This window comes from Pongo pygmaeus, chromosome 20 (genome assembly GCF_028885625.2).
Source record: "Pongo pygmaeus isolate AG05252 chromosome 20, NHGRI_mPonPyg2-v2.0_pri, whole genome shotgun sequence".
NCBI classification, from domain to species: Eukaryota; Metazoa; Chordata; class Mammalia; order Primates; family Hominidae; genus Pongo; species Pongo pygmaeus.
Window position 1 is genome coordinate 39,499,370 of NC_072393.2, and position 26,435 is coordinate 39,525,804.

Genomic DNA, 26,435 nt, shown 5'->3' on the forward strand with positions numbered 1-26,435 from the left:
TTGCCTTAGTGAGAGTTGGCTGATTGAGTGATCAGGAATGGGAAGTACAGATGAAATCAGATTGATTAACTGGTTTCCCACTCCTGATTTCTTTACCTGCTGACTCAAAGCTGGGCATTTATCCAGTTCCTCCAGGAAAAAGGGCTCTGCCTCTCTGTCTTCTTTTGGCCCTGCATGTTGTAAAAAGTGGCCAGCTTTGCTCTGGTCTGTCTTGTGATATAGTTTCCTCTGCTTTCTCTCCATCCTCTAGAAAATGGCCTGCAGTTAAATAGACTGTGGCCCTCAGACCTTCTTGTTACTGTTTTGCTGAGATTCCCTTGTGAATGTCTTTATTGTTATGTCACTGGGATTTGGGGAGGATGGAGAGGTAAGTGCACTTGCCTATTTAGCCTGTTGTTTTGAAATGAAGCTCCTTTATGTCATCCCATTTCTGACAGCAGGACTGCTTGCCACTCTCTTTTCTCTATTGGCTTAAGGACTGAAGTGGATCTAAAATTATTCTCTGTATTCACAAATCATAGCTATCAATCTTTAGTCAGATGGGAAAACTTAATTAATTCAGGGATTAAATTTCTCTTTATAGCTGCATAGTCCATGTAAGTAGAAGTTAGTTATCACTGAAGTGTGTGATGCTTCCTGCCCTGCGATTGGTAGATTTCTATTTGGTTCAAGGATTGGGTAACTTTTCAAGACCTTTCCTGTTTGTCAGTGACTTTTCCAGAGAAGCAGAAATAACAAGGCCTGCTTCCTTTGCTTGCTTTGTGGGAATGATAATAACATCATCATCAAACATTTAGTGCTTAATATGTGCCAGACATCATTCTAAGTGCTTTATATGTATAAATCCATTTAACTCAATAACAGTGGTTACTATTATCCTTATTTTACAGACGATGAGACAGGCAGAGAGAGGTTAAGGAACTTGCTCAAAGTCAAACTGATCTTGACAGCCAAGATCTCACCCTATTAGTCAGGCACCCAGGGCCATTCTCTTCTTCACTTCAACAGTCTTGTCTTTCTAAAGGGAAGTGCTTCAAGAGATTTTCTCAGGATGGCTGACCACTTTTCATGTCTTGTCAACCATAGGTATAAGAAAATCCTCTAATACTGAGTCTTCATCTAGTTTCTTTCTTTCTTTTTTTTTTTTGTTTGAGACGGAGTCTCACTCTGTCGCCCAGGCTGGAGTGCAGTGGTGCGATCTCGGCTCACTGCAAGCTCCACCTCCTAGGTTCACGCCATTCTCCTGCCTCGGCCTCCCGAGTAGCTGGGACTAGAGGCGCCCGCCACCATGCCTGGCTAATTTTTTGTATTTTTAGTAGAGATGGGGTTTCACCGTGTTAGCCAGGATGGTCTTGATCTCCTGACCTCATGATCCGCCCGCCTTGGCCTCCCAAAGTGCTGGAAGTGCTGGGATTACAGGCCTGGCCTTCTTTTTTTTTTTTTTTTTTTTTTTGAGACAGTCTCACTCAGTCACCCAGGCTAGAGTGCAGTGGTGCAATCTCGGCTTACTGCAACCTCCACCTCCCAAGCAATTCTCCTGCCTCAGCCTCCCAAGTAGCTGAAATTACTGGCGTGTGCTACCACGCTCAGCTAATTTTTGTATTTTTAGTAGAGACAGGGTTTCACCGTGTTGGCCAGGCTGGTCTCAAACTCCTGGCCTCAAGTGATCTGCCCGTCTCAGCCTCCCAAAGTACTGGTATTACAGGCATGAGCCACCATGTCTGGACTTCGTCTAGTTTCAAGCATGTTCTTTATTGCCCGAAATAGAAATCGCTGATGACTCTAATTGCAGAAATGAATATTTTAAATGATATAATTGTGGCTGAATTCAGTTTTAATCTGTGGAGAACCTTTGCAAATTATTATGTTGAAAAGATGTTACTTAAAATGTTCTTTTCTGCTATGTATTTGATATTTTTAAGTAGCATTAAAACTTAAGAGTACATGACAAATCTCACACGTCTTGGCTACACTAACTTCTGAGGTCCTTGACAATGCGTATTTATTTCCATGCAGCACGAATAGTGGATTCATAAATGGTGAATGTTTTCCCAGTGAAAATTCTTTTTAAGAAAATATGGAAAAGAAATGTCCTTAAATGGTTTGAACATATTTTAGCCTGTCAGGCAGATAAATATGAGGGTGGAGAAGCATGTGAAAAACATTTAGACAGCATTAAGAAGAATTTTATTAAAATAATGATAATAGTAATAATTAGCTGGGCACGGTGGCATATGCCTGTAGTCCCAGCTACTGGGGAGGCTGCAGTAGGAGGATCACCTGAGCCCAGGAGGCAGAGGTTACAGTGAGCTGAGATCACGCCACTGCACTCCAGCCTGGGTGACAGAGCCAGACCCAGTGTCAATAAATAAATAAAAACAGAATAAAATAATAAAATCCAGGTGTTCGTGTGTGTGTGTGTCTGTGTGTGCATTTTCAACATTTTGTTTCAGAAATGTTCAATCATATACAACATTGGAGCAAGTGATATGATGCACCTCATGTACCCATCACCTAACTTCCAACAGTATTTCGTCAGGGGATATTATGATCACTGCCATGAAGACAAATGCTTAGGTAGGTATTACTACCTTCTCTGTACATTGTTTCTTGGCAAAATGTCATTTGAAAATGATAGAACTCGGGCAGGCATGATGGCTCATGGCTGTAATCCCAACACTTTGGGAGGCCAAGGCAGGCAGATCACTTTGAGGTCAGGAGTTTGAGACCAGCCTGGCCAACGTGGTGACACCCTGTCTCTACTAAGAATACAAAAATTAGCCAGGCGTGGTATTGGGCACCTGTAATGCCAGCTACTCAGGAGGCTGAGGCATGAGAATTGTCTGAACCCAGGAGGCGGAGGTTGCAGTGAGCCAAGATCGCACCACTGCACTCCAGCCTGGGCAACAGAGTGAGACTTCATCTCAAAAAAAGAAAAAAGAAAATGATAGCTCTTGAATGTATTTCAGTTCCATGACCTTTTTTTTTGTTTGTTTCATCGTGTTAGCCAGGATGGTCTCGATCTCCTGACCTCGTGATCTGGCCGCCTCGGCCTCTCAAAGTGCTGGGATTACAGGCGTGAGCCACTCTGCCCAGCAAGTTCCATGACATTTTAAAAAAATTCAACACTGTGTAGTTTTGATTACAACAAAGATCTGCCCAGGAACACCAGATCTGTTAAGAATTAGCAAAAACCAGTTTTCATGTTTTGAATGTTTTTTCTCTCTGCTTGGGTAGGAACCCCAGGCATGACTGTGTTACTTGAGCCAGTCTTGTTAGAAGCAATTATGTTACAAACAGAACTTTTCATTGAACTGTCTAACCAGCCCCTGGGTTCTCAGAAAAAGAGTTGTGGCCAGGCACAGTGGCACACGTCTGTAATCCCAGCACTCTGGAAAGCCGAGGCAGGTGGATTGCTTGAGCTTAAGAGTCGGAGACTGGTGAAACCCTGTTTCAAAACAAACAAACAAAACAAAAACTTATTTATCACTTTGGAGGGGAGGTGCCTTTCTGTATTATTATTATTTTTTGAGACAGAGTCTCGCTCTGTTGCCCAGGCTGGAGTGCAGTGGCATGATCTCGGCTCACTGCAATCTCTGCCTCCCGGGTTCATGCCATTCTCCTGCCTCAGTCTCCCGAGTAGCTGGGACTACAGGTGCATCCCACCACACCTGGCTAATTTTTTGTATTTTTAGTAGAGACAGGGTTTCACCATGTTAGCCACGATGGTCTCGATCTCCTGACCTCGTGATCTGTCCACCTTGGCCTCCCAAAGTGCTGGGATTACAGGTGTGAGCCACCGCGCCCAGCCAACCTTTCTGTATTTTTTTTTTTTTTTTTTTTTTGAGACGGAGTCTGGCTCTGTCGCCCAGGCTGGAGTGCAGTGGCGCGATCTCAGCTCACTGCAAGCTCCGCCTCCTGGGATCACTCCATTCTCCTGCCTCAGCCTTCCCAGTAGCTGGGACTACAGGCGTCCGCTACCACGCCCGGCTAATGTTTTGTATTTTTAGTAGGGACGGGATTTCATCGTGTTAGCCAGGATGGTCTCGATCTCCTGACCTCGTGATCTGCTGGCCTCGGCCTCCCAAAGTGCTGGGATTACAGGCTTGAGCCACCATGCCCGGCCTTTCTGTATTCTTGAATGCACAGGAATGTTGGTGAGAATCCCTGAGTTGCACTACAGTCGGCATCATCAGGCGTCCTCATTCTTGTGGCTGTCAGCAGATTTTCAGTGGACCCCCAGTTTGGCTCTCAAATTATAGTATACATCAGAATCATCTGGGGAACTTGTTAAAAAAGTATATTCTCCAAAAAATTAGCCGGGCGTGGTGGCGGGCATCTGTAGTCCCAGCTACTTGGGAGGCTGAGGCAGGAGAATGGCATGAACCCAGGGGGCGGAGCGTGCAGTGAGCCGAGATTGCGCCACTGCACTCCAAGCCTGGGAGACAGAGCAAGACTGTCTCAAAAAAAAAAAAAAAAAAATGCATTCTCTACTTCTCTCCCAAGGATTGATTCATTAGATTTGGATTGTATCCCAGTAATCCGTATTTAAATAGTCATTCCAGGAAGGGTGGTATCCTGATTCTAATATCAGGGAAGGAAGTCCTTAAAAGTCATTGTTGGTTTTCACTGGCTGCTACTAGGTTTTTTTGTTGTTGTTTGTTTAGAGACGAGATCTCACTATTTTGCCCAGACTGGACTCAAAGTCCTGGGCTCAAGTGACCCTCCTGCTTTGGCCTCCCAAAGTGCTGGGACTGCAGATGGGCACCACTGTCCAGCCCTCATCCTACTTTTACTAAGGTTGGTAGGTGGTGAAAAAAATTGCTAAAAATGTTTTCATCCTTTAACACGCTCAGTGAGTGTTTTGACAACCCCACGTAGACTTTTACTGCCTACAGACAGATTTACTGTCACAGAGGTTGTCTTAGTTCAGGCTGCTTTAACAAAGTACTATAGACTGGGTAGCTTATAAACAACAGAAGCTTATTTCTCACAGTTCCAAAGTCTGGAGGTCTGAGATCAGGGTGCCAGCACTGTCAGGTTCTCATGAGAACCCTCTTTCGGGATGCAGACTGCTGACTTACCATATTCTCATATGGCAGAAAGAGAGTGAGCTGACCTCTTTTTATAAGGGCACTAATCTCATTTATGATGGCTGCACCCTCATGACCTAAATACCTTCCAAAGGCTCTACCTCCAGATACCATCACAATGGGAATTAGATTTCAACATATGCATTTTTGGGGAAACATTCAGTCCATAACACAGGTGCACCCTTAGTCGTGGGCAATTCAGTTCTGATGCTGTCGTCTGATGACCACACCCTGACAACATAGGTGCATAGTGGGTAGTATGGTTGCAAAGGATCTCGTGTATTTCTCTGTGGTTCCACTAAATTCTTTAGTCCAAGCCTCAGGCCTCCCCTGCTTGGTCACCTGTTGGACCAACACTAGGTGCAGGAAGTGCAGGAAGCTCAGTTTATAAAAAGTCATCTGGTGCTTCCAGCTCTATGTAGCTTCCTCTGAAAGAAAAGGAAGTGTGGGGAGTGTAGAAAGCAATTAGTTCTTCACCTGAGGCTCCAGTTCCAAAACTGAATGGAAATTTTGGTGTTTGGGATGTGTGTTTTACTAAAGTTTCCTTTCATCAATTTCTCAAAGGAAACTGTGACTCTTCCCCCACTATCTTCCACCCCTTCACTTTCCATACATACAAGAAAGAGTGATGTCCTGGAGCAGCCTCTGGAGAGAACAACTGTGGGGCCTCCCCTGTGTGGAATCAGAATTGCTTTCGTCTGGGCAGAACCATACAACACACAGCTGGGCTGTGTGGACAGCTGTGGCCGACTGTAGGGCTTGCCCACTAGTCTGTGTTTTCCCCTACATTTCTCTACCTCTCTTATAGTGGAATTGGTACCACGCAACCACCTCTGGCCTTTGGTGGTAGCCTTTGACATGCAACCACCTCAAAGCCAAAGGGCTTTGCAGGGAGGTGATGTGTGTCACTTTCAGTGGGAAGTATTAAAGAGTGGGTATGAGTTTTGACTTTCTTTTTCTGTGCTAGGGCAACCATGGGAGACATAAGTTCTAGTAGTGTCCCTGTAAGCTGAAGAAGGGCTGCTAGACCCACAATGAATTTTTGTGAACAAGAAGTAATCTGGGCCGGGCGCCTTGGCTCATGCCTGTAATCCCAGCACTTTGGGAGGCCGAGGCAGTTGGATCAGTTGAGGCCAGGAGTTCGAGACCAGCCTAGCCAACATGGTGAAACCCTGTTTCTACCAAAAATACAAAAATTAGCTGGGCATGGTGGTGTGTGCCTGTGGTCTCCCAGCTACTAAGGAGGCTGAGGTAGGAGAATTGCTTGAACCCAGGAGGTGAAGGTTGCAGTGAGCCAAGATTGCACCACTGCACTCCAGCCTGGGCAACAGAGCAAGACTCCGTCTCAAAAACAAAAATTAAATCTGGTTGGGCGTGGTGGCTCACGCCTGTAATCCCAGCACTTCGGGAGGCTGAGGCAGGAATCAGTTGAGGTCAGGAGTTTGAGACCAGCCTGCGCAACATGGTGAAACCCTATCTCTACCAAAAATACAAAAATTAGCTGGGCTTGGTGATCCATGCCTGTAGTTCCAGCTACTGTGGAGGCTGAGGCAAGAGAATTGCTTGAGCTCAGGAGCTCAAGACCAGCTAGGTTGCAGTGAGCCAGGATCTCACCTCTGCACTCCAGCCTGAGTGACAGAGCAAGATTCCATCTCCAAGGCCAGGCGTGGTGGCTCATGCCTGTAATCCCAGCACTTTGGGAGGCCGAGGTGGGCGGATCACAGGGTCAGAAGATCGAGACCATCTGGCCAACATGGTGAAATCCCGTCTCCACTAAATATACAAAAATTAGCTGGGCATGGTGGCACGTGCCTGTTATCCCAGCTACTCGGGAGGCTGAGGCAGGAGAATCGCTTGAACCCAGGAGGCAGAGGTTGCAGTGAGCCGAGATCATGCCACTGCACTCCAGCCTGGTGACAGAGCTAGACTCTGTCTCAAAAAAAAAATTTAAAAAAAAAAGTAAATCTGTATTAGGTTAAGCCATTTATTTCAGGATTTGTTACTGCAGCATAGCTTGATCTGTCTACCAGTTTGAAGTTCTGAGAGTCAAGATACCTGAGTTTGATTCTGAGACTACATGTGGTCTAGTGCAAGACCTTTAATGTCCTGAATCCCCTTTTTAATATATAAATTGAAGGGTTTAAATTAGATGATCATGAAGGGCCTTTTTGGCGCTTAACATTCACAGATTCTGGATGGCAGCACTCAAATGCAGACGGTCCTTGACTTATGATGGGAGTTATGTCCTGATAAACCTCTCGTAAGTTGAAAATATCCTAAGTTGAAAATATAAGGACCGGGCACAGTGGCTGATGCCTGTAATTCCAGCATTTTGGGAGGCTGAGGCAGGAGGATCACTTGAGCTCAGGAGCTCAAGACCAGCCTGGGGAACATGGTGAAACCCAGCTCTATAAAAAATACAAAAATTAGCTGGGCGTGGTGCTGTATGCCTGTAGCCCCAGCTACTCAGGAGGCTGAGGTGGGAGGATGGCTTGAGCCCAGGAGGCGGAGCTTGCAGTGAACCAAGATCGCACCACTGCACTCCAGCCTGGATGACAGAGCCAGACCCTGTCTCAAAAAAAAAGAAGAAGAGAAAATGCATTTAATATTCCTAATGTACCAAACATCATAGCTTAGCCTTGCCTACCTGAAATGTGCTAAGAGCACTTCACTTTAGCCTACAGTTTGGCAAAATCATCTACCACAAAGCCTTTTTTTTTTTCTCTCTCTCTTGGAGGCAGGATTTTACTCTCTTACCCAGGCTGGAGTACAAGGGCACAATTACTGATCACTGTAACCTCAAACTCCTGGGTTCAAGTGATCCTCCCACGTCAGCCTCTGGAATAGCTGGGACTATAGGTGCACACCACACCTGGCTAATTTGAAAAATTTTTTTGTAGAGGTGGGGTCCTTCTGTGTTGCTTGGGCTGGTCTTGAACTCCTGGCCTCAAATGATCTTTCCGGCTTGGCCTCCCAAAGTGTTGAGATTACTGTTGTAAGCCACCATGCCCAGCTACAAAGTCTATTTTGTGATAAAGTTATAAAGAAATTTGGATCAAAACTCAAAATTTGAAGTATAGTTTCTACTGAAAGCATATTGCTTTTTTTTTTTTTTTTTTTTCGTGAGACAGAGTCTCACTCTGTCACCCAGGCTGGAGTGTAGTGGCGTGATCTTGGCTCACTGCAACCTCCGCGTCCCAGGTTCAAGCGATTATCTGCCTCAGCCTCCCAGGTAGCTGGGATTACAGGTGCCTGCCACAATGCCCGACTAATTTTTGTATTTTTTAGTAGAGACGAGGTTTCACCATGTTGGCCAGGCTGGTCTCAAACTCCTGACCTCAGGTGATCCACCCACCTCGGCCTCCTAAAGTGCTGGGATTACAGGTGTGAGCCACCGTGCCCAGCCACATATTGCTTTTTTACCATTGTAAAGTAGCAAGACTGTAAATCAAGCCATAGTGAGGAACCACGTGTACACTTTTCTGATTGTTGTACAAAAAGGAGACTAAGTCTGGCACTAAAGCCATCCCTGGAAAACTTATTTATTAATTATTAGTTTTTGCTATTAAATGAGAAGTTAGTTATGTGAAGAAAGTGACAAAGAAAGATGAAGTAATACTTTTTTAAAAATTAGTTTTATTGGGATATAATTCACGTAATTAGTTTATTTGGCTCATGGTTCTGGGAAGTCCAGGGTCACGGCATCTGGTGAGGGCCTTCTTACTGCATCACCCCAAGGTGAAAGGTGGAAGGACAGGAGAGCTCAAGAGAGCAAGAGATGGTTGAACTTCTGTAACAGATTCACTCTCACAATAAACTAAACCACTCCTGTGATAATGCCATTAATCTATTCAGGAGGACAAGAGCCTTCATGACCTAATCATCTCTTACAGGTTTCACCTCTATATACTATTGCACTGGGGATTAAGTTTCCAATACAAGAACTTTGGATGACATTTCAAGCCATAGCAACCACTATTTAACTTCAGAACATTTTCATCACCCCCCAGAAAAGCTGTACACATTAGCAAGGACTCCTCATTCCATAAATCTACTTTTTTTTTTTTTTTTTTGAGACAGAGTCTCACTCTCTCACCCAGGCTGGAGTACAGTGGCACCATCTTGGCTCACTGCACCCTTCACCTCCAGGTTCAAGTGATTCTTCTGCCTCAGCCTCCTGAATAGCTGGGTTTATAGGCATGTGCCGCCATACCTGGCTAATTTTTTTTGTATTTTTAGTAGACACGGGGTTTTACCATGTTGGCCAGGCTGGTCTTGAACTCCTGGCCTCAAGTGATCTGCCCCCCTTGGCCTCCCAAAGTGTTGGGATTACAGGCGTGAGCCACCGCACCCGGCCAGATCTACTTTTTTATTTGTGTAGATTGCCTATTCTAGACATTTCATATCAGTAGACTCATATAATAGGAGTCTCCTTGTCTGGCTTCTTTCACTTAGTACAGTGTTTTTAAGGTTCATCCATATTGTAGCATTTATCAGAACCTCGTTCCTTTTTATAGTTGAATAAATAATCCATTGTATGTCTATACTACGTTTGTTTATTCATTTGTCAGTTGATAATTGGGTCGTTACTACTTTTGACTATTATGAATAATGCTGCTATGAACATTTGTGTGCAGGTTTTTGTTTGGACGTATTTCTTCGTTTCTCTTGGGTATATACATAGGAATGAAATTGCTGGGTCATGTGGTAACACCATATTTAGCGTTTTGAGGACCTGCCACAGTGGCTATCCCATTTTACTTTCTTTTTTTTTTTTTTGAGACAGCGTCTCATTCTGTTACCCAGGCTGGAGCAGTGGCATGATTTCGGCTCATTGCAACCTCTGCCTCCTGGGTTCAAGCAATTCTCCTGCCTCAGCCTCCTGATAGTTGGGATTACAGGCATGTACCACCACACCCAGCTAATTTTTTTTTTTGAGACGGCGTCTCGCTCCATCACCCAGGGTGGAATGCAGTGGCGTGATCTCGGCTCACTGCAAGGCTCTGCCTCCCGGGTTCACACCATTCTCCTGCCTCAGCCTCCCAAGTCACCCAGCTAATTTTTGTATTTTTTAGTGGAAACAGGGTTTTGCCATGTTGCCAGGCTGGTTTCTGACCCCTGACCTCAAATGATCCTCCCGCCTCTGCCTCCCAAAGTGCTGGGATTACAGTCATAAGCTACTGAATTTGGCCCATTTTACAATCCTATATGCAATGTATGAGTGTTTTGATGTTTCCACATCTTCATCAATACTTGTTACTGTCTATTTTACTGAAGTAATCAGTTTTGATAAAGCAGCCATATGGCAAACTAAACAGTGAAGAGATTTTTACATGCATATTAGCTTAAGTTGCTCTCTAAACAGTTGTGTATATTGGCATATTTATAAAAATTTGCACTGTGAGCTTAGCACTAAAATAAAAAGTTAATGACTAATAACATAATTCTTCAACTTGTTTAGCTTTCGGAAAATTTTTCATTTCAAAAATGAAGCACTCTTGAAGGGAAAAAAGGAGTAAATAAAAAATGAGTTGTTTGATCCTCTCTCTCTTGATTCACCAGATGTAATTGTTCTCTTGGAGCATTTTTTTTTTTTTTAAAAGACAGATTCTCTGTTGCCCAGGCTGGAGTGCAGTGGTGTGATCATGGTTCACTGCAGCCTCAACTTTTCGGGCTCAAGTGATCCTCCCACCTTAGCCTCCCAAGTAGCTGGGACCACAGGTGCACACCGTCATGCCCGGTTAATTTTTGTAAGTTTTTGTAGAGACAGGGTTTTGCCATGTTGCCCAGGCTGGTTGAACTTCTGGGCTCAAGCGATCTGCCTGCTTTGGCTTCCCAAAGTGCTAGGATTACAGGTATGAGCCACTTTGCCCAACCTCTTGAAGCATAAACATATACACGCACACACACACACACACACAACACACACATATATATACACACACACACACACACATATATATATTTCTTTCTTTCTTTCTTTCTTTTTTTTTTTTTTTTTTGAGATGCAGTCTTATTCTATCACCCAGGCTGGAGTGCAGTGGTGCGATCTCAGCTCACTGCAACCTCCGCCTCCCAGGTTGGAGTGATTCTCCTGCCTCAGCCTCCCGAGTAGCTGGGATTATAGGCACGCGTCACCACACCTGGCTTATTTTTGTATTTTTTAGTAGAAATGGGGTTTCTTTCTATTGGCCAGGCTGGTCTCAAACTCCTGACCTCAGGTGATCCATCTGCCTCAGCCTCCCAAAGTGCTGGGATTACAGGTGTGAGCCACTGTGCCCGGCTGCATAAATTTATCTTTATAAATTATATGTTTCTAAATTATCAGGTGGACTGTGCCTTACATGTATAGGCTTGAGTAGTCTGAGCATGGTGACTCACACCTATAATCCCAACACTTTCAGAGGCCAAGGTAGGAAGATGGCTTGGGGTCAGGAGTTCAAGGCCAGCGTGGACAACATAGTGAGACCCTGTCTCTACAAAAAAAAAAAAAAAGAAAATTAGGTGGGCATGGTGGTGCATGCCTGAGGTCCTGGCGCCTGAGGAGGCTGAGGTGGAGGATTGCTTGAGCCCAGAAGGTCAAGGCTGCAATGAGCCATGATTGTATGACTATACTCCAGTTTGGGTGACAGAGACCCCATCTCTAAAAACAAAATAAGTGAAATAAAATTAAAAGTCATTGCTATCTTTTATTAATATTCTGTTTTGGGAGACATTATTCTTGTATTTTCCTTACATTTTTTAAATGTGGTTTCTTTTAGTTCTTTGAACATACTTAAATTAGCTGACTTAAACTCTGTCTGTTAAGTCCAATATCTGGGCTTCCCTTGGGAAGAGTTTTCTATTGATGTTTTTTCCCTTTATATGGGCTGTATTTTTTTTGTTTCTTTGCATATCTTCCAATTTTTTGTTGAAAACTGGACATTTTATTTTATTATTATTTTCAGACAGAGTCTCGCTCTGTCGCCCAGGCTGGAGTACAGTGGTGTGATCCAAGCAATTCTCGTGCCTCAACTGCCTGAGTAGCTGGGACTATGGGCGGGCAACATACACCTGGCTAATTTTTTTTGTGTTCTTAGTAGAGACAGGGTTTCACCATGTTGGCCAAGCTGGTCTTGAACTCCTGACCTCAGGTGATTTGCCCAACTCGGCCTCCCAAAGCACTGGGATTACAGGCTTGAGCCACTGTGGCCAGCCAACTGGACATTTTTAATGATATAATGTGGCAACTCTGAAAATCAGATTCTCCTCCCTCTCCAGATGAGCTCTAAATCAGGTAAAATACAGAGATATTTGCAAATGGGGTATTTTGGGGGACCACCAGACAGGTTAAATAATGCCAATTTCCTGTGAATGGTACTTTGAAGGAGCTGTAGCCCAGTTCTGCTTCCTCTGGTAACTGCCAGTCTTCTGGTCTTCAATGTGGATGCAGCTGGTAGTTTTCAAGGCTGTTATGGAGCTGGAGAGCTAGGGATGGGACTCAGTCAAGTTAAAATGCTACAAAACTCACTGTTCTTACCAGGATTCAGCTATTTATCTTTGATAAATTATCCCCAGTTTGCTAAAAGCCTATTTCCAGAGTTGTAAAAACGGTGATTCTGATTATTTTGCCAATTTTTCATTGTTTTTATGTGGTAGAGAGTTTTGGTCAGGGGAAGTCCTTATTCTGCCATTTTTGATGATATTCTTTCCCTCCCCTTTCTTTTTAGGCTTTTATTTTCATGAATCTTTTATCTCTTGGTGTTTTGTTTTGTTTTGTTTCTTTTTTTTTTTTTTTTTTTTTGAGACAGGGTCTTGTTTTGTCACTCAGGCTAGAGTGCAGTGGTGTAATCATGGCCCACTGCAGCTTCAAACTCCTGGGCTCAAGTGATCCTGCTTCCTCAGCCTCCCAAGTAGCGGGGACTACAGGTGCACACCACCATGACCAGCTAATTTTTTAAATTTTTTATAGAGATGAGGTCTTGCTCTGTTGTTCAGACTAGTCTCAAATTCCTGGCCCCAAGCGATCCTCTTGTCTTAGCCCTTCAAAGTACTGGGATTACAGGCTTGAGCCACTACGCCTAGCCTAATTTTTGTATATGATGTGAGGTTGGGGTCCAGATTCATTCTTTTCATGTGGATATTTAGTTGTTCCATCACCATTTATTGAAGAGACTCTTCTTTCCCCATTGGATGTTTTTGGCATCCTGGTCTAAAATCAGTTGACTGTAGATGTATGGGTTTATTTCTGGACTTCTAATTCTACTCCATTGATTTATACATCTTTCCTTATGCCAGTATTTCACGCTTTGGTTACTATAGCTTTATAGTAGATTTTGAAATCAGGAAATATTACTTTTACAACATTTTTTCTTTCAGTATTTGTTTTGGTCATCCTGGATCCCCTGCTTTTTTTTTTTTTTTTTTTTCTTGCCTCAGGTTTGTTTGCACAAATAGCACAGGAGGATCCCCGCCCCATGCAGACGGCAGCCCGAGGGAGTTGCACCAGTCCTTCTGTTCTCACATTGGTAGACAGAGATATGTACTCTGAAGCCTTTGTAGGGGCCTGGGCACCTTTGGGAGCCTGAGCTGGAACTGAAGCTGGAGCTGCAGCCTGGGCGCTGGTTTGTCCTTGGCCTTGGCCTTTGGCCGGCACAGCCTGAGTCGCTTGGCAATGCGGGCACGAGCACACTTCCCAAGCTTGGAGTGGGTAATGTAGGCAAGTCGATCGAGCTTTTGGCTGACACCCTTTGGGATCTTGGGCTTAACCTCCTTGGGCTTTATGAGGGCCTTGATAGCCTCGGCACATGCACTCATGGCCTTGGCATTGTTGGCCTGCATCTTTAGGCCCTTCTTGTTGTGCTTCTTGGCAAAGTGCATGTTCCTCAGGAACCTGGGGTCCACCCACTTAAGAGATTCGTATCTTTGTGATCTGGGTTTCTTGATAGCATTTCTGTGCCATTTCGGGACTGGTTCTGTGCCATTTTTGGACTTGGCCCTGTCTGTATCTTAAGCCGCAGCTCCCGAAGCACCTAGAACTGGAACCCTCACATTTTTATATGAATTTTAGGGCTTTGTTTTATTTTTAGGGGCAGAGTCTTGCAATGTTGCCCAGGCTGCCCTTAGACTCCTGGGCTCAAGTGATGTTCTCACCTTGGCCACCTCTAAGTAGCTAGGACAGCAGGCATGCACTACCACTCCTGGCTTCCAAATGAATTTTGGGGTCAGCTTGCCTATTTCTGTAGAAAAGGTAATTCAAATTTTGAGGCCAGCACGATGGCTCACGCCTGTAATTCCAGCACTTTGGGAGGCCAAGGTGGGTGGATCACTTGAGGCCAGGAGTTTGAGACCAGCCTGGCCAATATGGCGAAACCTCATCTCTACTAAAAATACAAAAAATTAGCCAGGCACTGTGGCCCGCGCCTGTAATCCCAGCTACTTGGGAGGCTGAGGCAGGAGAATCACTTGAACTCTGGAGGTGGAGGTTGCAGTGAGCTGAGATTGTGCCACTGCACTCCAGACTGGGCGACAGAGCACAGCTCTGTCTCAAAAACAAAAAATATTTTGATAAAGATTGTGTTAATCTGTAGATGAATTTGGTGAAATAGTATAGCTTTAAGTATTATAAGTTTCATTTAGAGAAAGTTTGGAAGTATGTAAAGTGAAAAAGAGTTTAATGTTTGTGGTTTTTTAATTAGGTAAGCATATACATCTCACTTGGTCTTCTAGATCTGTCAAAGGAATGGGGGCAGGCTCTCCTAGAGCCAGAGGCAGCTGCGGTAGAGGAACTAGGAAGCTGGTGCACCACTGAACAAAGATAGAGTGCTTCTCAGGGCTGCATAAGACACTCACTGTGGCCAACTCAGGTGAAGGTTTTTCTTCAGAGGCCACAGAGTCTCCACGGGAACAGCCTGCCCCTCTTCAGCATTCCTATAGAGTGCTTCTGTTGTACATCAGAATTTGTAAATTGTGGAGCATTTGGGTGGGGATAGATGTGATTGCCTTATTTGTCATGAATTTGAAAAAAGAAAACATTTGGGAACACATTTTTTACAAGTAGCCATTTGATATTTGTTTCCTGAAAAGTTTATGAGATTTTTTTAAAGAGCTCAAATTTTGTTGAACATAGAGCCATAAATAGTGGTTGTTTTATTGACTTTATATGTTATATGTTTGTATCCACAGTGTTCTTCTCATCTCTTGCCTTTGTAACCTACCTAATTCCTGTGTTGCCAACACAATCATAGAAATACAAAGGAATTATGGTAATTGGCCATAAGTGACGAAGTATGAGTTATATTTAATTATATATTCAAAAAAGGAAAATAGAAAGAAAACCTGGTTATCAATAAGTAGACCAAACTATATACCACCATTACATAGGTTGTAGTTGAATATGTAGTCAAGCACGGTGGCTCATGCCTATAATCTCAGCATTTTGGGCTGAGGCGGGAGGATCACTTGAGCTCAGGAGTTTGAGACCAGCCTGGGCAACATGGCGAAACCTCGTCTCTACAAAAAATACAAAAATTAACCAAGCATGGTGGTACGTCTGTAGTCCCAGCTGCTCCGGAGACTGAGGCAGGAGGATTGCTTGGGCCTAGGAGTTCAAGGCTGTAGTAAGCCAAGGTCATGCCACTGCACTCTAGCCTGGGTAGCAGAGTGAGACTCTGTCTCAAAAAAAAAAAAAAGTTGGCCAGGCGCAGTGGCTCACGCCTGTAATCCCAGCACTTTGGGAGGCTGAGACAGGTGGATCACCTGAGGTCAGGAGTTCGAGACCAGCCTGGCCAGCATGGCGAAACCCCGTCTCTACTAAAAATACAAAAATTAGCCAGGCATGGTGGGCGCTTGTAATCCCAGCTACTCAGGAGGCTGAGGCAGGATAATCACTGGAACCTGGGAGGCGGAGGTTGTGGTGAGCTGAGACCACGCCACTGCACTCCTGCCTGGGCAACAGCAAGACTCCATCTCAAAAAAATAATAATAATAAAATAAGTTAAATATGTGGTAAATGTGACTTTCAGTGAAATGTATTTGAACTTTTGTTTGGGAGAGCAGATGATTTCAAGCAAATGTTATTCCTGATTTTAGCTTTATGAGAAGAATCACAGTATTCCGCTGTTGTAGGTATCAGAAACTATAACCAGTGATATCCAGATTCGGCTATTTGAGCCTACCCAGAGTCAAAGGTTCTAAGAAGCCACCCAAGGTGTGAAACTGGTATACCTTGCCAGGCTCCTGCTCTGCACACCCAAAGGGAAACTGGTACCGGAGTGAGGATTGGAAGAATCGTGTCTGTAAACCACCTGCCAGCCACTCCCTTCTCCAGGCTCTGTTTCTGCACCCTGCACTTAAGCCCAGCTTGGTATCCGACTCTCCCGTCCTGCTTTGGGACCTTTGCCGTGGTGGTCCTTTCCCTTATGAGTCCCACCTGTCCCTTTTGCACTTGTCCAAACCTATCCTACAATCAAGGCCTACCTCAGAAGAATATTTTTTTTCGTAACAACCTTCTTGATTTCCCTCGCCCTTTGCCCATCTCTGCCTTTGCTGATGCCCCATAAAGTTTATGAGTGCTTTGCTTGTCAACAGCCCTCACCATGAGTACTCATGCGATCCTCCTGAAGCTTGTGAGCTCTTCAAAGAGGAAAGGAGAATATGCTGAACGTGGATCCAGGCCCCGTTCAACGTGCCAGCCTCAGCTTTGAAGGGGCCAGTCTACAATCATACTTTTTTGGTTGCATTATTTTTGTATTACTGCTTGAGGAATTTTCTAACAGTCATCATTTCATAGTTCAGTGCTCACTATTGTACCTGCTCCTCTAAGGTTATAATATGATTTCTTATTTCATTCATTTGTAGCCCACCTGTGTGGATAATAGCATCACAGGAGTTATTGTCCAGAATTACTGTAGCCTTCCTCACTTTATCTTATTTTTCCCCCCGACAGGAAAGGACTTAGAAGCGTTACAAATACATCTGTGCATTCTTGCTTCAGACTTTACTACTGAGGGCCAGCCCAGTCTGGAAGCACCTCTTATTAATGTTACAAGGAAACCGCTACCTCAGCAAACAAAAGGAATGGAGGAGGAGACTTATAACAAATGCCATTTAAAAAAAAAAGAAAAACTTGTTTTCAGGAAACATTAGAGGAAATTTGGAGAATTTCAGCATTGCATAGAAGCAGCCTTACAGGTAAACGGATTTGACGGGCAGGCTCTGTCAAAATTCTGCAGAAGTTTGATCTTCCTTCTTAAGGACTTTGTGTGAAGTAATTCTGTACTGCTTTTAAATTGCTGTTGATCAGCTTCTGGGTTTTGGGGTTCTAACTTTTTTGGGTATATTGAAGACACGGTGTATTACATTATATTACATTTTTAAAAGTTAAGTTATTTTTCTGCCATTGTAAATACAAGTATCAAAATATTCTTGCAAAGAAGTAAACATTTTTCTCAGCAAGCATATCCTTTTAGTAAGAGAGTGGAATGCTAAACAGTTCTTATCCAGCATTTTGGACATCTTTTATTTTTTGTCAGAGATCCTGTCTACACTGAAAATACTAATTATATAAACCTGTTGTCTCTCACCTCTGCGTTGGATCACATGGTCACCTGCCTCATGGAAATGCCTTTTTTAAAACTTCGATTTGCAGAACTCCACTATTTTTATACCTAGCTACAGTTCTGAGAAAGAAGAATCAGAACCCTGACCTGCTTACGGTTGCTGGGACAATTCCCCCTCCCGCATGTATTGCTGCAGTGCCCAGGACAGTAAAATGGACTACAAGCGGCGCTTCCTGCTTGGCGGGTCCAAGCAGAAGGTGCAGCAGCACCAGCAGTACCCCATGCCTGAGCTGGGTCGAGCACTGAGTGCTCCCCTGGCATCCACGGCCACCACTGCCCCCCTGGGCAGTCTGACCGCTGCAGGCAGCTGCCACCATGCCATGCCCCACTCTACTCCTATCGCTGACATCCAGCAGGGCATCTCCAAGTATCTGGATGCCCTGAACGTCTTCTGTCGTGCCAGTACTTTCCTCACAGATCTCTTCAGCACTGTGTTCAGGAACTCTCACTACTCAAAGGCAGCCACGCAGCTCAAAGATGTGCAGGAGCATGTCATGGAAGCAGCCAGTCGGCTGACCTCGGCCATAAAGCCTGAGATCGCCAAGATGCTAATGGAACTTAGTGCTGGGGCTGCAAATTTTACGGATCAAAAGGAATTCAGTCTCCAGGATATTGAGGTAGAGTATCTTTTGTGTCATACTTGTGTAGGAAAATATACTACAAAGGTAAATGAGAATATTGTCTTAAGTTTTTTCCAAATCACTGTAATAGTAGCCTTTGTCCTCTTTCTGTTGGTACTCTGTCTTTGTAAAAAATTTGTGTATGCCAGGTTCTGAATTGCTTTCATATCAAATTCAGTAGGTTAAGGGTAGGTGTGGTAGCTGTAACCCCAGCACTTTGGGAGGCCAAGGCAGGAAGATCGCTTGAGCTCAGGAGTTTGAGGCATCATAGTGAGACCTTGTCTCTACAAAAAATAAAAAATTAATTAGCTGGGCATGGTGGTGTGCACCTGTTGGATAGATTTTAAAAATTACTTTTAGCTGTTCAGAGAGTTAATCTGACATTAGTTTTTCCATCCTTCTACATCCAGAAGCCTTGACTACTCCAGAAGCCCAGAAGCTGAGGTGGGAGGATCGCTTGAGCCCAGGAGTTTGAGGCTGCAGTGAGCCATGATTGCACTGCTGAACTCCAGCCTGGATGGCAGAGTGAGACCATGTCTCAAAAAAAAGAAGAAAAATTATTAAACAAACCAGCCAATATTTTATGTTGTTGTCTTTCAAATTTTCAAGTCAGAACCTAATTTTCAAATACCGTACTGGTAAAAGTTATTAGTGAGTATTGAGAATTCTAAATATGATTATGAGCTTTATTTGTGGAATTTTTTTTTTTTTTTTGAGACGGAGTCCTGCTCTGTTGCCCAGGCTGGAGTGTGGTGGCATGGTCTCGGCTCACTGCAAGCTCCGCCTCCTGGGTTCGTGCCATTCTCCTGCCTCAGCCTCCCGAGTAGCTGGGACTACAGGCGCCTTGCCACCACACCCGGCTAATGTTTTTGTATTTTTAGTAGAGACGGGGTTTCACCATGTTAGCCAGGATGGTCTTGATCTCCTGACCTCGTGATCCGCCTGCCTTGGTCTCCCAAAGTGCTGGGATTACAGGTGTGAGCCACTGCACCCAGCCTTTTTTTTTTTTTTTTTTTTTTTTTAAGTCAGAGTTTCGCTCTTATTGCCCAGGCTGGAGTGCAATAGTGCAATCTTGGCTCACTGCAACCTCCATCTCCGGAGTTCAAGTGATTCTTCTGCCTCAGCCTCCCGAGTAGATGGGATTACAGGCATGTACCACCATGCCCGGCTCATTTTGTATTTTTAGTAGAGACGGGGTTTCACCACGTTGGTCAGGCTAGGGTCTCAAACTTGCAACCTCAGGTGATCTGCCCGCCTCAGCCTCCCAAAGTGCTGGGATTACAGGCAGGAGCCACCACGCTCGGCCGTTTTTTTTTTGAGACGGAGTCTCACTCTGTCACACAAGGTGGAGTGTAGTGGCACGATCTCGGCTCACTGCAACATCTGCCTCCCAGGTTCAAGCAGTTCTCTGCCTCAGCCTCCCAAGTAGCTGGGATTACAGGCGCCCACCACCACGCCTGGCTAATTTTTTGTATTTTTAGTAGAGACAGGGTTTCACCATCTTGGCCAGGCCGGTCTCGAACTCCTAACCTCAAGTGATCCACCCGCCTCGGCGTCCCAAAGTGTTAGGATTACATGTGTGAGTCACCCTGCCCGTCCTGTGGATTTTTATTATATTGAATCTTTGGTTTTTAGAGAGTCCCACACGTTTATAGAATAATTTTTCCAATTCTATATTCACAGTTGCTAATATTCAGATGTATTTGAGTCTTCTTCAGTACATTTCTTGGGGTCTTTGATAGTTTTTTTGTTTTGTTTTGTTTTTTTTTTAGAGACAGAGTCTTGCTCTGTCGCCCAGGCTGAAGTGCAGTGGCACTATCTCGGCTCACTGCAACCTCTGCCTCCCGGGTTCTGTTCTAGCAGTTCTCGTGCCTCAGCCTCTTGAGTAGCTGGGACTACAGGCTCACGCAGCCAAGCCCAGCTAATTTTTTGTATTTTAGTAGAGGTGGGTTTTCACCGTGTTGCCCAGGCTGGTGTCAAACTCCTGAGTTTAGGCAATCCATCCACCCATCCTTCCAAAGTGCTAGGATTACAGGCGTGAGCCACCACGCCCAGCCTCTTTGATAGTTAAAATGAAATATTCTTTCAGGGCTCTAGATTACAATGTAAGATTAGAATACAAGTTTCATTCAAAGTAAAGATGGCCTTTTTTCTTGTCTTAATTTAGGAGATGATTTATTAAACTTTGATCTCTTATATTCGTTTGATAGATTTTAAAAATTACTTTTAGCTGTTCAGAGAGTTAATCTGACATTAGTTTTTCCATCCTTCTACATCCAGGTGAAGTTCTTGGCTATGAGATCCTAGGAAGGAGAATGTTCCTTACCCCATCCTGGGGTTAAGATCACCAGTCTTTTGGGTTGGATCTGATTATTTAGGTGCCTGAATAAGCTAACTAACACTGCTTTGGGTTAACCAAAAAAAGAAAAGAACTCGACTTTTAAGTAACACAACTAATTTTTACTGTGTTTAAAAGTGATTTTGAAGGGATTTCCAAGAAGAACTTAGAGTTATTTCTTAAGAGACACAGCATCATTGGTATAAATCAGGGTTTATCAAACTTTTTCTATAAAGGGCAGACAGAAATTTTAGGCTTCATGGACTACATGTGGTCTCTCTCACATATTCTTTGTTTTTGTTTTTGTTTTGAGATGAAGTTTCATCTTGTAGCCCAGGCTGGAGTGCAATGGCGTGATCTCAGCTCACTGCAACCTCCGCCTCCCGGGTTCAAGCAATTCTCTTGCCTCAGCCTCCCGAGTAGGTAGGATTACAGGCGCCCACCACCATGTCTGGCTAATTTTTGTATTTTTAGTAGAGATAGGGTTTCACCATGTGGGTCAGGCTGGTCTCAAACTCCTGACCTCAAGTGAGCCACGCACCTCAGACTCCCAAAGTGCTGGGATTTACAGGTGTGAGCCACCGCTCCTGGCCTTGTTTTTATTTTTATTTTTTACAACCCTTTAAAAATGTAAAAGTCAGCTTTACTTTGTGGGCCCGTCTATTCCATGGATGGGGTTTGGCCCATGGGTTCTAGTTTGCTGCACCTGGTCGTATAAGTGTATAGTCACTTCCTTGGGTCAGGGTCATTCTTCTATGGATCTATCTTTGTAATTTTTTTTTTTTTTTTTTTTTTAGACAGAGTCTTGCTCTGTTGCCCAGGCTGGAGCGCAGTGGCAATCTCAGCTCACTGCAACCTCTGCCTCCTGGGTTGAAGCAATTCTTATGTCTCAGCCTCCCAAGTAGCTGGGATTACAGGCATGTGCCAACACACCCAGCGAATTTTTGTATTTTTAGTAGAGACAGGGTTTCGCCATGTTGGCCAGGCTGGTCTCAAACTCATGGCCTCAAAATGCTGGGATCACAGGCGTGGGCCACCGTGCCCGGCCATCTTTGTAATTTTTTTTTTTTTTTTGAGACGGAGTCTCACTCTGTTGCCCAGGCTAGAGTGCAGTGGCGTGGTCTCGGCTCACAGCAACCTCTGTCTCCTGGGTTCAAGCGATTCTTGTGCCTCAGCCTCCCAAGTAGCTGGGACTACAGGCATGCGCCACCACACCTGACTAATTTTTTTTTTGTATTTTTGGTAGAGACGGGTTTCACCATGTTGACTAGGCTGGTCTCAAACTCCTGACCTCAAGTGATCCACCTACCTCGGCCTCCCAAAGTGTTGGAATTACAGGCGTTAGCCACCACGCCCAGCCATCTTTGTAATTTCTAATTGTTTCTATGATCATATTTTATACCCAGGGATACTGTCATTTTTAAGTGTGTATGAAATGGCTTGTCATAATTTTTTATTTTTATTTTTATGTTTATTATTTATTTATTTATTTATTTTTTTTGAGACAGAGTCTCACTCTGTTGCCCAGGCTAGAGTGCAGTGGCGTGATCTCGGCTCACTGCAAGCTCTGCCTCCCGGGTTCACGCCGTTCTCCTGCCTCAGCCTCCCGAGTAGCTGGGACTACAGGTGCCTGCCACCATGCCCGGCTAATTTTTTTGTATTTTTAGTAGAAACAGGGTTTCACCATGTTAACCAGGATGGTCTCGATCTCCTGACCTCGGGATCCGCCCGTCTCGGCCTCCCAAAGTGCTGGGATTACAGGCGTGAGCCACCGTGCCTGGCCGGCTTGTCATAATTTTGTTTAAAAATTTGACACATAAAAAGTATGCCTTTACTTCTCAAAAGAAACGTAAACAGTGAAACTTGTACTTTCCTTTAGCATCTCATTCCTTTCCCCAGAAGTGACCATTGGTAACTGGTTGTTGTATGCTATTCCAGACTACCGTCTGTACGTGCATGGATATGTACAGATGTGTGCAGCTTTGACTTTTACATAAAGAACCACGTTGTTCATCCACCATTGTGACTGGTCACTGCTTGATAGAGATATGGCAAGACAGTAGTTAGGAACACTTTGTCCTCTCCTAGAAAGTGTTGAACAATCTTGGACTCTGACAGCTATCACCCCATGATGACATAGCGCTCTTAGCTTTATTCAGGACTTCAGGCAAGAGTGGTTTGAAATATAAGGCCAAAGGCTTTTATTTTAACGTGAGCATTACTGAGCTCTTCTTCAGGACATGCTTGCAGGTATTGGAGGAAACAGAGCTTGACCTGCAGGGCCCTTTGCTTTCCAACCCTGGAGGGCAAGTGCACCTGTTGCCCAGGGCAGGACAATTAGAGAAGATAACCAGCTGCGAGCAGTAGGGGCTTGGTAAGCCGCTGGGGCACAGCAGTACCTGCTTTGTTTCTTCTGCTTTCCTGGGACTGGCATTGACCACTGAAGCTGAGAACGGGAAATACTTATTGTTGTAGTTTGGAATTTTGACTTGGCTTTCCACATTGAAATGCTGATTAGATAGTTGGAATAGTACCATGTTTTTTTGTACATAATGGGCTGAACAGGCTTTCCCAGATGAGTCTGGAAACTAAGTAGTTGGTGGGTTTTCCAATTTATGTGTCTATTCTGAGTTTCAAACAGCTGACTTACAAGTGAATTTCTAAATGTGATTGCCAAGCATAGGCCTGCAGACTTCACGTTTCACTTTTTCCCCAGAGCAATATTTGTTATTTCTGGAATTTATGTACTGCCAGGGGATTTAGCCATAGGCCAATAAGGGTCTCTCTCAGAATGTTCAGCAACTCAGATGAAATGGCTAGGCATTTGGATTTTTTCCTTTTGGTTTTTTAAGGATTTTTATAAGCAAGGCCCTGAGAGTTGCTTTGACATTCATCCCTGGGGAAAGAGGTCTGTGGCCTAACATTGCTAGGCAAGGCCTCTACTCGGGAGCTCAGTCCAGGACTGTGGGTGAGAAAAGCTCTGGATTCGAGAGTATTCAAATATTTGACCATTTAAGAGCTAGGACAAAGGATGATCCTGTCCCCTTGCCATGTGGCCAGTGCATGTGGTGCAGTGTTCCCAGGTGCTTCTGACTTACAGCCAGGTTTGGGCTGTGATTATTGATTGACAGATACTGATGCCTGTGTCCAGGAATGGTGGTTGCTGACTGTGTGCTCTGCCACCCTGCCTTGGAACCAGCAGGGCATATGTGAGTCCTGTCCAGTCTGTACTCACCAGTGACTTTGCCCCTTAGTCCGAGTGGTTCACCCTCACAGTCTCTCTGTTAGAGAAGTGAGTTGTGACTATGGGGTTTCACTAGCTGACTAGTGCCTGCGACACTGGTACATCAGCCTAGGAAGTCAGTTACCGGGCACAGAGTCAGAAGACCTGGGTTTGGAAGGTGACATCTATCAGTTAAATAAAATTACTTTTTCAGTGGAAGTGTACATAAAGAATCAAAGTGACTTGTGATTTGTGCATTCATTCCACAGATATTTATTGTATGCCTTGTTTCTGCCTGATACTACTCCAGCATGTCGATTGCAGTAGTGAACATGACAGAAATCTCTCCCTTCATGTAGCTAGAAGGGAGTTTCGATCTTAGACAGGGTAGTTAGAAAAGGTACCACTGAGAAGGTGACATTCGAGTAAGGCCTGAAAGGGATGAGAGAGCAACCCTGTTGGCCAAGAAAAGAGGATTCCAGGCGGAGGGAGTGCCGAGCACAGAGTCCCAGAGGCAGGAGCCAGGGAGAAGCCAGCCTGGAGTGTTGGAAGAGCAGCAAAGAACCTGCTGTGGCTAAACAGAGTGAATGGAAGGGAGCGAAGCAGGGGGTGAGGTCAGAAGGGTCAAGAGGGGCCACTCTGGTGTCTGTTCTGAATAGCCAGGTAGGAGGCAAGGTGAGGTACACCTCTGAAGGGCAGGGGAAGGGAGGGCAGCAGGCTGGGCCCTGCCATTCTTGTGTAGTGAGCAGTGATGCCACTTCTCCCCTTGCCTTCTCCATACTGGGTAGCTCCAGGGCTCTGGTTTTACGTTGGGTCCTCAGTGTTGAGAGGTGTTGGTCCTCTGTGTAGGCAGTCCAGGAACCCAGGGCAGCCATGGGGCTCCCAGGAGTTGTATGTCTCTAAGGAGACTATATTTTATAAATTCCAGCATTTTTATTGACTTTACAAGTATTTACCATCTTGTGAATAAGCAGCCAGACATATATATACATATGTATTTTATATCTATATGCCAGACATATATATAAAATACATATATATGTGTATATATATACACATATGCACACACATGCATATATATACTTATATATATACTTATATATATATACACTTATATTTATATACTTATATTTATATACATATATACTTACATATATACTTATATATACATATATACAAATATACTTATATATACTTACATATATACTTTACTTTTATATATACTTTTATATATATATACATATATACATATAGATATATATACATATATACATATAGATATACATATATATACACATATATATACACACATATATATATATACACACACATATATATATATATATACACATATATATATATTAGAGATTGGGCCTTGCCATATTGCCCAGGCTAGCCTGGAACTCCTGGGCTCAGGCAGTCCTCCAGCCTCAGCTTCCCGCGTAGCTGAGACTGCGTAGCTGAGACTACAAGTACGTATCACTGGGCCTGGCTCTCAAATCTTTACACAGTTGCATCTTGGCTTTCAGTTTGACACAACAACAGATTTATTTTGTATACTATGTGATTACCTGTGAATATGTTTGAAATAATTTATCTGTGAGTGCTGACTGACTCTTAATTAAGGACCTTAATTCAGGTATATTAACATTTATTTTGGATAGATATATGCCAAAAATATTGTAGAGTAACAATAATGGAAAATATTAGAAGCTGGTTTCAAAAATATGATTTGCATTAACCTTAATGGAATTGAATGTGCATCCTGTTCCTTTTTTTTTTTTTTTTTTTTTTGCCCTAAAGGTAAAAGTAAGTGTTACTTGTTTTGACTGGTAGATCTTCTGTAACAGATTATGGAGTAAATATTTCCTAATGGCATGTGCCAGATGAAAGTTCATATTGCTGCTGCTAATGAGAAACTGAAGTTCACCTCATAAAAAGCTTGTATGAATCCAGTTTTGAAACTTGCTAATTTCAGGTCAGTCTTTTTAGCTTACTTTTTTGCTGAGGTGAATCTGCTATTACCTAAATTGTCTTCAGACTTTAGCCTGTAGAGGAAGCTGTATTAATTAAGCAGCTGGAATTTGGGTGATTCTGTAAATTTGCATTGTGGTCAACAAACATGATTTACCATCTGTCTAGCCCATTCTACGTGGGTGGAAGCCACCAGGGCCAGTGGGCATCTGTCACTTTGGAGGGACTGGACCCTTTGACTTTGATTTGTCAAGACAAGCATGTGCAACCAACTCATTATTCTGATAATTGCTAATTAAAAGGAGAAAAGTAAGGAAGTAAGCAAATTTTCTGCTTTTCCAGTAGAAACTGTTTTTCATGGTAACCAAATAGCCCTAATGGATGAGAGAAAAATCTCCATTTTGCAGACCGTGATTAATTCGGTGACTCAACCAGTGGCCAACAGTGGAGGATGAAACCATTTGTTGGAAGGTTGCTGAGGAACCGCATTTGGGAGAATCAGGCCTTCCCCACCCAAATCCCATTGATCAGCCTTAGTGTCATGGAAATGGAGACAGGTCATCATGTCTCCTGATGTGCTGCAGCAAG

At 43.9% G+C, this 26,435-nt stretch overlaps 1 protein-coding gene and 1 pseudogene across 15 annotated transcripts in view; one reads left to right on the forward strand and one right to left on the reverse strand.

The window, feature by feature from the left end:
- The window catches only part of GARRE1 (granule associated Rac and RHOG effector 1), a 101,277-nt gene that overhangs the window by 27,003 nt on the left and 47,839 nt on the right, over positions 1 to 26,435 (forward strand). For 5 of the 15 annotated variants that reach the window (XM_063658462.1, XM_063658466.1, XM_054462881.2 and 2 more), the window contains 2 exons: positions 2,454 to 2,577; positions 17,020 to 18,309. In XM_063658462.1, the coding sequence (XP_063514532.1) occupies positions 17,815 to 18,309 (495 nt within the window). In that variant the 5' untranslated portion in view covers positions 2,454 to 2,577; positions 17,020 to 17,814. The remainder of the gene's footprint in view (positions 1 to 2,453; positions 2,578 to 17,019; positions 18,310 to 26,435) is intronic. The other 10 variants (XM_054462887.2, XM_063658470.1, XM_054462883.2 and 7 more) reach the window with 6 other exon arrangements.
- On the reverse strand, positions 12,423 to 17,816 carry LOC129021053 (large ribosomal subunit protein eL29-like; annotated as a pseudogene).